This window comes from Morone saxatilis, unplaced genomic scaffold (genome assembly GCF_004916995.1).
Source record: "Morone saxatilis isolate NCDOM2014 unplaced genomic scaffold, NCSU_SB_2.0 Contig17, whole genome shotgun sequence".
Classification (NCBI taxonomy): Eukaryota; Metazoa; Chordata; class Actinopteri; family Moronidae; genus Morone; species Morone saxatilis.
In genome coordinates this window covers 3,968,840-3,979,780 of record NW_023339729.1, presented here as the reverse complement: position 1 = coordinate 3,979,780, position 10,941 = coordinate 3,968,840, and the positions used below count along the sequence as shown (strand labels likewise).

General features: G+C 39.5%; 1 protein-coding gene across 1 annotated transcript in view; it reads left to right on the top strand.

Moving 5' to 3' along the window:
• rptor (regulatory associated protein of MTOR, complex 1) overlaps window positions 1–10,941 on the top strand; it is a 182,454-nt gene that overhangs the window by 76,875 nt on the left and 94,638 nt on the right. Inside the window, exon 6 of the mRNA XM_035659536.1 lies at window positions 5,598–5,773. Within this exon, the coding sequence (XP_035515429.1) occupies window positions 5,598–5,773 (176 nt within the window). The remainder of the gene's footprint in view (window positions 1–5,597; window positions 5,774–10,941) is intronic.

Here is a 10,941-nt window from a genome sequence, read left to right as displayed (position 1 = left end):
AGGTCCTTCATCATGCAGCAAGATGATGACCCAAAACACACTGCCAAAACAACAAAGGAGTTCATTAGGTACAAGAAGTGGAAGGTTTTAGACTGGCCAAGTTGATCTCCAGACCTAAACCCTATAGAGCATGCATTTTACCTGCTAAGGAGAGTAAAGGAGTAACCCCAAAACAACAACAACTGAAAGAAGCTGCAGTGAAAGCCTGGAAAAGCATCACAAAAGAAGTCTGGTGATGTCAATGGGTGGCAGGCTTGATGCAGTTATTGCAACTAAATATTAAGTCTTATTCACTTTAATCTATTTTAAGTCTATCTGTTCCAATACTTTTGCTCACCTAAAAAAATTGGTGTTCCGTAACAAATAATGCTATCTTTTAAGTTGTGTATCAGATCCAGATATAAATACCTGGAAATAAACCCAAATGTTTTCTGTCTAAAGCAAAAATGAAAGAATTGGCCTCACTGTTCCAATACTTCTGGAGGGGAGTGTATGCAGTGTTGGGTAATAACTGATTACATGTAATCATAAATAAGTCATTATAATCAGCCCAGATTAGATTAAAAAAATATGTGATTTGATTGTAGTTACATTGTCATGGATTACTTGATTACATTTTTGGTTAGGTCCAAATGGCAATTTTAAAAATAATTAAACTTCTTTTTTCATGATAACCAATGCTTTATGAACCGGGAGTGGGGTAAATCTCATGTTATGAAAGGCCTCATGTGCTTGTCTGTGTATGTTCTTAATCTCTATGCCAATCCATGCCTATATGACAGAGTTTTAATGTGCCAGACAGTTGGAGATTTCTCACACTCTCTTCCTGCTCCTCCTCAGCCTTCGTGCCTGTAGCCCCAGCAGTGTTTGCAAACACAGAAAGAGTTTTAGCACTTGAAGCAACATTTTCCGCCGCAGTAAACAGCTGTTCAGAGTGTCTGCAGCTCTTCAAGAGGTCTTACAGAAACCGTTTGCAATTTATACCAACGTGCTTATTTACAGGGAGCAAGGCCAGGTGTGCAATATATGATCACAGCCTCTTTATTCATCCCACACAAATCTTTCAGATCAAACTGAAATTGGCACATTGCAACTGTTGGAAGGTTTTGAAAACTTTTCCAGCTCAAATAACACGCCAAGAATTGTAACAAGGACTCAAAATACCCCAAATTGTCGCTCACATATTGAGTTGTTGCCAAACTGTGGGACAGAGAAGGCTGAAGATAGACGCATTGGTAGTCACTGCTAGCAACGCATGGAGAAAGTGAAACTGAATTAAAAGCAAATGATAAACCAACTCTGACTGCTCCAAACGTGCCTGGTAGAAAAACAGCAAGGCTGGTTGCAGACTCTACTCGGTAAAACGTGACCAGCTAGTGATTATCCAACAGCCCAGTGTTTGACCAGCAGCTCTGCTCGAGTGCCTAGTTTTTCCCCACACTTCGCACTCAGACGGTTTCTTCTGTTCCTGACACTGATATACTGACTAATAAAGCCATGAAGCAAATGTATGATGTGATCAATCAATAAATAACTCTCACCTGACAAGCTAAATTTGACATGTCATAATGTGGCTCATCTTGGGATCAATGTAGTAACTTTACTAACATTAATAATTGCCTCATCAAATATGTGGCCTTCGCTTTGTGATATAGCACCTCTGCTCTTTCTTCCTGAAGCTAATGGAATAGTGTTAATGCTCACTTGCAAGTGCTTTCATCAATAAAAGTGTTAATTAATTAAAAGTAATAATTTCTTAGACTTTATTCAGGTAAGGTGACTGTTGTAATAAAATGTATGTAGTCCTGACAGTAGGGATGTCTCCCTCTGGGTTTTTTTAATATATTTTTTGTCTCTGATCCTGAGCCGAGTACTTTAATATTAGGAATTTAGATCATGCTGAGCCTGATCACATAGTTGCAGTATATTGACTTAATTAGATATAGATAGTTAGACTTTATTGTCCGCAGGGGTAAATTCTTTTTCACAGGACTGTACATCACAGGGAAAATATATACACACTCTGTACACATCATTACGCAGAGAGAGGGACATGAAGTACAACACAACAGCACAAAACAATGGCAGGTTTTGATTAAATATGTTTGACATTATTGAAATAACAGGTGTAGCCTACTAAATCTGACAAACCTTATTCTTCACCAGTCCAAACACCGAAGGTCCTGATTCAGTTTAAAAGCTTAAATAATATTGATATGATATGAAAATGCGCTGCCTTAAATTGATGTGAAGATATCCGCTAGAGAGAAAATGTATCACTGTGTTGGAGTTGTTAAAAATACAGATCTTTTTTGTACAGCAGTGTTACAGCTTGTTCCGAGTACAGACACACAAATCCACAACAGACACAATCTAGTTATTCGTAGAATTATCATTGATTAGTGACAGCTGATATGAGTTTGTAATTTTAATCCGTGAAAGCGACAGCGCCGGCTAAAACGGCTGCTACCTGAATGTTTTTGTACCCTGCTCTTCGAAAGAGAGGAGAAATAAATGATTCAATAACAGATTCCTTAGTGCTGAAACTTAGGGAAAACGTGTAAGTTGTCAGCCTCCGTGTCTGAACTCTGAGTCAGTCGCACCGCTGCACCCAACTAATGGTTCACATTCGCATACTTTTGATTTTCACTGGGATATGCAGTGATATACTCACAGTGTAGATTAAGCCTGTCATTAAGGAGAGTAGTGCTGCAACATTAGCAGACTGAGGTGAACAAAACACAACAGAGTAAAGAGAGGTTCAGCATTTGATCTGCTTTATTTTAGCCAATAGATATCCATTAATATATGGCCTTATCGACCCTGATGGTGATCACATCGCTACAGTGAAATTTTGACATTCACTGCGCCTACAGAGGGATTCCTTACAAAAATGTGAACAAAACCTCAGAAAAGGCATTATTTATTTATTGAAAATGTATTGATTGCTTTACCTTTTTTTCAGTAAAATGTTTTATACTGAAGTTTCAGTTTTGTATTCAGTTCTCAGCTATTTAGGTGAGATGGGGGCATTACATTTTTTATTCTCAAAAGCTAGGCCTAACAGAGGAAATGTGGAAGCTAATGCAACTGGCCAATTAAATGTCAAACGTTAACTCCAAAAGTATTGGATTCTTAACCTAGTTTCAGCTGGCTATAATTTCTAAATTCCAACAGGGTTAGGTTTGATTTTATTTATTTATTTCCAGACTTAGGCCTGTGAAATTGTGATGTTAAGTTGTGTAGTCACTGGAAGAGTCTTCAATATAATCCGACATGTCATCAACAGACATTCTCCACAGCCCCTGACGCCAACAATAACTGGCTTCACTGATCATGGGCTATCAGGTGGAGAGCTGTTGACACTGTTATGGAATGAAACTCAAAAGCTGCTGTCAGTAAAAAAAACTAAATTAAAAACGTGAGAGTGGCATGATACAGTTTCTTGGAATACGAGAGACTTTTGTTTTGCATAAAAGAGGCAATAATAATAATAATAATCTCCATCCCTAATTTGTTACTAAAATTAGGCAGAGCTGCAAAATGAAGGCAGCAACCCATAGCAGTCAGCGATGATAAAGGGAAGTCTTGGATTGCTGCCTTCATTAAGACCCACAGCTCATTAAAGTCTACTCAGCAAAAGACAGAAACCATATTGAACTCCCAGCAAACAAATCAACAGTACAACAGCACAATGAGCACATAAATAGTCAAGGGCTCCACATATAATTAAAGTTTTACATCATATGCAAGCCTCCTACATTTTTCACGTTTGCCGGTATTGACTGAGCCGCCCCAGAGTGTGGAAATAACATGCTAATTCTGTTTTTACAATAGACAAGAGGATTGTTTACCACTGAAGACCGCCCGCTTAGGGGGAAAGCAAGGGCAAAATTTCCTCACTGGGATCGATAACCTATCACATTATCATTACGTTCTCAAAATGTCTCAGGCAGTGCGTCAATTGTTATGTTTTGCCTGGAAGCACAAGGTGGCAAACCTGCAAAAAGCACTGATTTGTGTCTTCTGCAATCATAATTGTTTCCGTTCACATGCAATAGGGGGAAAACAAAACAAAAATATGATTTTTATTGCTCATCCCATGCTGTCCATAACAGAAGAAAACAGTTAGAATTATTTGTTTATTTCAGTTTTTAGTGAGATTATTTTGGGGTGTTTTCGCAAACCTCCATGTTATAATATTGAATGATGTACACACAATACAGCATGTTCTCTCTATGACAGTTCAGCCAGCAGTAAACACAATACTTTTAAATGAGAATGAGCTCAGTCTTGAAGACATTAATTTCTGGCCTTAGTGAAGTCTATTGCAAAAAGCTGACGTGATTAAACGGACAGTAGGTTTGCCTATGTGGGAAAGTTTTCTTGGAGCGATGTGATGGTGCCAAACGACTGACGAGCACAAACAGCTTGCAACAATAATGACAACAGGCTTGTGTAGGTGGTAACAGGGTGCTAATGTGTTCACCTGTTTCATTTGCTGGACAGTTGCACAAACTCACTCACTAACTTGATTTTACTTTGTGTGACGAGTGTCGAGATACCAAAGAGAGCTGCTTCTTCTCTAAAGTTATCTTTATTCCCTGTGCCTCCTTTCGTCACTACATATCTCTCTGTATCTGCAGGCTGCTCCTCTTTAGTCTGTCTCTGACCTTTCTTTTCATGTCTTATCTGGTCTTCAGCTCAAGTTCCTCATCCTGTCTGCTTCTGTCGCCCTCTCACCTTGCTGCTGTTGCTGTGACTCTAATCCTTCTAGCGCTGCCACAATAGCAGGACTGTGGCTTCTTGGGGATGCTCATCTCAGTTCAGTGTGAAAGTGCTTCACTTTCACATTGTTGAAATGGCAGCGGCTTTGATCAGACCTATTTCTTGATGAATGTGTATGAACAAATGGGGCTGTCCCTCCACGTCTGTGTCTGCTCTGTCCTCTGACAGACAGCTAGCCACGAATAAATTTCAGAAAGTCGGGTTGTCTGTGACCCAGCTCCTCTCCTCTTTCTGTCCCTCTGTCATTCATTTCCCCAGACAATACTGTGGGTTAGGTTGTGGAGCAGCTCAATAATTCAATATTTTGGGTCTGAAACCATCTACCGATATTTGAAACCTTATTGTTCTTTTACGGGTTCTTTTATTTCTGGGTCTGGCTTGGGCTGTACTTGTGACAAACACTGAAATCAAGTCAATTTTATTTATATAGCCCAATATCACAAAGAGGGCTTTACAATATGTACAGCATACAGAACAAAATATCGTGATACAATATTTTATTACACCTCTGGTCTGTGTTTCCAAAAGTCTCCATTTTAGGGGCTTAAAAAAACGGCATAGTTGTGTGGATGCTAGGTGTACACGTAGCGAAACGTATGCATTTTAAAGCTAAAATGTTGTTGTGTGGATGTAGCCTTTGACCCTCACTCCAGATGAAGAAACCTCAGTAGAGACAGACATGCAGTAGATGCTGTGTATACAGGATAGACCAAAAAAGAAAATGACAGCATATACGAATGATGATGTTAAATCACAGATGCATTGTAAAACATATTTAAAGAATATACTGTCATCTTCTGTCTGTTCAGGTGGCAGCTATCAACCCCAGCCACCCGCTCGCTCAGATGCCGCTGCCTCCCTCCATGAAGAACTGCATCCAGCTGGCCGCCTGCGAGGCCAGCGAGCTGCTGCCCATGAACCCCGACCTCCCAGCTGACCTCTTCACCTCCTGCCTCACCACACCCATCAAGATCGCCCTCCGATGGTAATGTTTGCCTCATGCTTTGCTTTCCCTCTCTCTGCCAGTTTCTTACTGTTACACATTAAAAGTCTGAAACATTGAGACGTCCAGATGGTACATTCAGAATATGTCTTAAATTCATGCTGAGGTAATAGGGTAGCTGGGCTTTAACTGTTGGTAACATGTAAACTTTGTTTTCCATTAATGAGCCTAAAACAGGCTTTTAACAGCAGGAGGAGAAACTTTGAATTCATACATAGGAGCTGTATGTAGGTAGGGAAATGTAAAAGAAATGTTCTACTTTGGAAGGATTTTGATAACTTTTCTGCTCATGAGCCATTAAATCTTGCTGTGGCTTACCTATTATTTTTGAATATATCTGCACCAAAACAGAGGAATGTTTCAAGGTTATTAGAATTAATTTTAGGATCTAAATAAAAGGTTTTTATCATTTTAAGGTTAAGTGGATTATACTTTATTTCTTTGGAATAATTCTGCAAAGGAACACACATTTTCCCTGTGACCATGCGGGAGATCGTGTGTCTGTCATTCATTTGTAAAGCCTGTTAGCGGCAGGTTGGATCAGTACTCGGACACTCTAAGGACACAGTGATGTGCCTTGTGCAGAAAGCAAACATTCCTCTGAGCTCCGACCCTGCTCAGTATTCAGCTATGATGAGAAATATTCAGCTATGATGAAAAATGTAAACCGACATCATCCACAGCAATGCAAGGATGATGATCCCTGCAGAGGTTGCTCCAATAAAATAGGTTAAAGATATTCAGGCAAAATGTGTTCATTTGGGAGGCTTGGCTGATACATTGGCCTGATGTAAATGCAGTGTGAGGCATCATTCAGAGGACTGTACTGGTGGAGCCTCAAGATAAACCACAGGGGCACCGGTTACATCAGCCAGTCAGCTGTGTGTGGGGCACAGTGAGCGTGTGGCGCTTGCATACCCTGGCAAAGGTGATTGCATCACCTCCGATCCCCTGTCAACACAAAACACTCAATAGATACTGTATGTGATTCATGGTTTATGTACACATGTACTGCAGCAGCCTGTATGCAGGGCCTGTTATTTCTGACAGGACGGAGAGCAGATTAGAGTAAATTAGGCCACCATCGTGTTTTGTTTTTTTGAGAATTTGTCAGTAGCAGCAAGTATGAGAAAGTGTCAGAAGTATGAAAAATTAGCTTTGAATGAGATTAATAAGATAAATCTTAAAAATAAATACTGATACATTAAGAATTTGGCAAAACATGTTAATATTGTACTTTGGTATTAAACAAAATGTTCCCTGGTATCAATACAAAAACTTGAAACTGTATAACCAAAACTATAATTTGAAAAAAATATAAATTATACTCATTGGCAGGTGATGGGTGAAGAAAATACCTACACTTGTGTGCAACCTTGCAGCACTCAAACAAATTTTACCTCTGGACCATTTGTGTTAAATACATCTATATAAATACACATATATGTGTGTATTTGCCCTAAACAGCCGACTGTACGTTAGCTGTAAGCAACCGATGCACAAACTGTGTGTGTTCGCCTCTGACTAAATTCTGAACTCACCTGAAACTCCATGGTTTTGAACACAGTAAGGCCCGGTCACATTGCTATTAAAAACAATGAATTTATTCAGATATGTCTCTTGGACTGTGAACTGACAGAAACACAGCTAGCTTGGAGAGAGATGGAGATTTTGCAACTGACTAGCGCTAGCATGTTCCCAGCTGGCTGGTGGTTAGCTTGTCAACTACAGTAGTTTGCCAGCTAGCCCTATGAGTGGTCTTTATAACACAAATGATTGTATAAGACTTTAAAGAAAGTGTAGTAGTTTAATACTTTGCTGGAGATGTGACAGTATTCCCTTATTTTGTGGCAATGAGTTAAACAACACGGGCAAGCAGACCTATTTGTTTCCTGCTGCTCTGTTCTATAGGCCTTTTTTAACAGAAAATCCTCGACATGTGAACAAGAGTGAAAACACTATTCCACCAATTCCATAAAGCTATTTTCATTTCAAGGTCCTGGTATTGAGCATGCTGACTCACTGTCACACTGTCATAGCTTACTGGGACACAGAACAAAGCCATTGGTATTGTGCTTTCCCTATTATGGCGAATAAGGCCTTATTTAGTAGTGATTGTGTGTTTGTGTCAGTGGATTTTAAAGGAAAGACTGAATTCAGTTTTTGTAACTAAACTGTCACATGAATGTATTTCCCACATTATTCTTTACTTTAGTCTTTGTAGCATTGTAGCATGTTTTAATACTTAGAGAGATGGAGAGACAGATGGAGAGCGTGAACGCAAAATCAAAGACAAAAGTTAAAATGAGAAAGACATCACAAACACAATCATGACTCACTGGGTTTAAAGAGATTTCTTGTTAAGTGATATCCAGAAAATGCATGTGAGCGTCTCATCTTCCATGCATTACACTACCTACCCAGATACAGTCTATCTGCAGTGTAAAAAGTCCCTTTGGTGCCATAAATCATTACTTTCCTGCACAGTTTGTTTTGCATTTTAATGACTGAATTCACTTTGCACACACTTAAAGTCACAGGGAGGATTTAACACATTTTCAACCAAAAAAAAATTTGAAGGAGGTGGATAACTTTTTTTTAACGCATGTAAGTGAGAATGACAGGTTGCCTTCAGGAGGTATCCTACAGCTAGCCGAATGTTTTTTCTCTGCCAGAAATGTTAAAGAGTTTCGTTTGTCTTCCTCCACTCTAAATCCACATCCCACCATGACCTTCAGCATAATGAGGTCTCAGTATTATGCCATTAATATTGATATCCCTTACCAACATTCCATTCGGAGAACAAGTTTCTAAAAGCCTGCTGGATAATATTGACTCTGCCTCCCAAAAATGGATGTTGTGGATTGCAGGGGAAAGTTGGGACTGATCTTTCCTGTTAATGGCCCAGTAAGGTCAACCTTTAGTGGTTTGTATGAATTAATTTAATTTGCTGGTCAGTAATGAATTATCTGAAATTTAGTCACGTATTACTGTAAATATGCATTATATATGAAACTTCCTCACATGGTTCAGTTGAGTTTGATAAGCTTTAGCATAAATGTTACATGAACACAGAAGCTTTAAAAGAGAATATTTAAACTTATTACTCATGTATTCATTAGTTCATTCAGCCTTTATTTACACATGGAAAGAACAAAAATGGAAAAAAAAAAACTGATGCATCAGAAAGGATAAACAATATGTCTACTGTACATTAATGTTGTATTTCTATTAAAAAATGCATTCCACAAATCCAATCGTTTATTTTTGCTATTCCCTCCTAAAACTTAAAGTGGGTTTTACAGTAAATTCAAGAAACTATAGTATGTAACTTTTGAATGAGAAAGTAACATTCTTCCTTAAAGTGGTTGAATTCATGAGCAATCAAACCCCCTTTCTTTATGGGGTTTACTGATACAAGCTCTCTTGTAGCTTGTGGTGGCTAATGGTAGCTAATATTTGCAAACTTTAAATAGACAGATATTGTAAAACTGACATTATCGTGTAACTGTATGCGTCTTCCCTACTTGTGTCGATGTTTCAGTACACTATATTATAGAAATTACCATCATATTTGTCATTTGTGGCCACTGTTCAGAAAAAGGTACATAAACTCGCTTTAAACTCACAGCCTTGGAGGAGGCAGCACTGTGGGCCTCTGGGGGGGACATTACTAATTCCAGCATAGTAAACAGCTGCCGCTCAGAATCCTCCTGCTAGGTTTGGTAAAGAATAACAATTTGATTGAGAATAGTCCCAGTGCTCGAGAAACCTCCACACCAGATTAAACATACCAGCTGCGGCCTGCGCCTACATCAACCTGCCCTCCAGTTTCGCTGAGACCTGGAGCTCTTCACGAGCCTCCAGAGATGCTGCAGCTACCTCTCACCACTTCTTTCCCCCTCCTGATCTTCCCATAGTTTGTTACTCTCTCTCTCCTGTTCGCTTATTATTTTCTAAATAAAGACATGCCGAGCTGTCTTGTCCTTAATTTCATACAGCCCCTGAGTGAGAAACAGCGAGCAAATGAGGAAGGGATGGGGTGGAGTTTGTCAGGGTTAGAGTGGGCGGATAGAGAGATTCACTGATGTGCCGGCTTACCTTGGCTTTAAAACTTTAATGAGATGCATTGAGGGATGGATGAGGGAGTTTACAGAGAGAGAGAATGAGATGGGGAGAGCAAGCCAGAGTGAGTGCATGTGTACCTTTCATTGCTCAGCTGAGCAGAAAATCATTACTGATGGAGCGCCATCTTCAAGGGATTTCCCCACTGCCGCGATGGATAGGGAGGGATGGAGGAGGTGAGCATCTGAAAATAGAGAGGGAGAGAACGGCATCATACCAGTGGTTTGCAAGGTAAAGAAGTAAAAGAAACAACGGGTGAACGAATCAGGGTGCGTATCAGTTTTTGAGCAATGCTAGAAGCAGGGCTCTAGGGTCAACAGTGTCAGTCCGGTGGTGCAGTGGGTCTGTCAGTTGGTCGACCACTTTGGCCCAGAATGAAATCACTGTTTTATGGATTGTCATTAAGTTTAATACAGTGTTCAAGATCCTCAAAAGATGAATCATGAAGACTTCAGTAAGCCCTTAACTTGTCATTCAGCACCACCAGCAGGTCAAAGTTCTCAATTAGCCAGAAAAATATCTCCACACTAGATGGATTAGCACAAAATGTGCTACTAAGGTTGTGCTGTCACAAAAAGTCAAATTCCAATGAAGAAGAAATAATATGCAGTTTGTTCCTTTATTTCATCTAATACAACCTGTGTGGCCTCTATCTATACTGCATTGGGGAACTGACATAGTTCCTTGATTTCCTTGAAACTAACATGCGACTTCAGATTTGGTGTAATGTTGCTGCCAACAGTTGCCTTTTTAATAGGCAGCAAATGGCCCCACTTGTGTTGATGATGGTTGTCAAATCCAAAATACATCTACACTGTCTCTCAAAAGGTTTTTGTTTAGCACAAGGTAGCTGTCATTTTGCATCAATGAAGAAAAAAATTGCTGGCTTGTTTAATAATAAGGAAAAAGGGACATGCAAAGGATCAGAGTGATGTATTTTACTAGCACTGTCTGCTGGAGTACAAGGGCTGTAAGGGCTTATACACTGTGAAGTTTTATTTCAAACCAGTAAAGACAGATTGAAT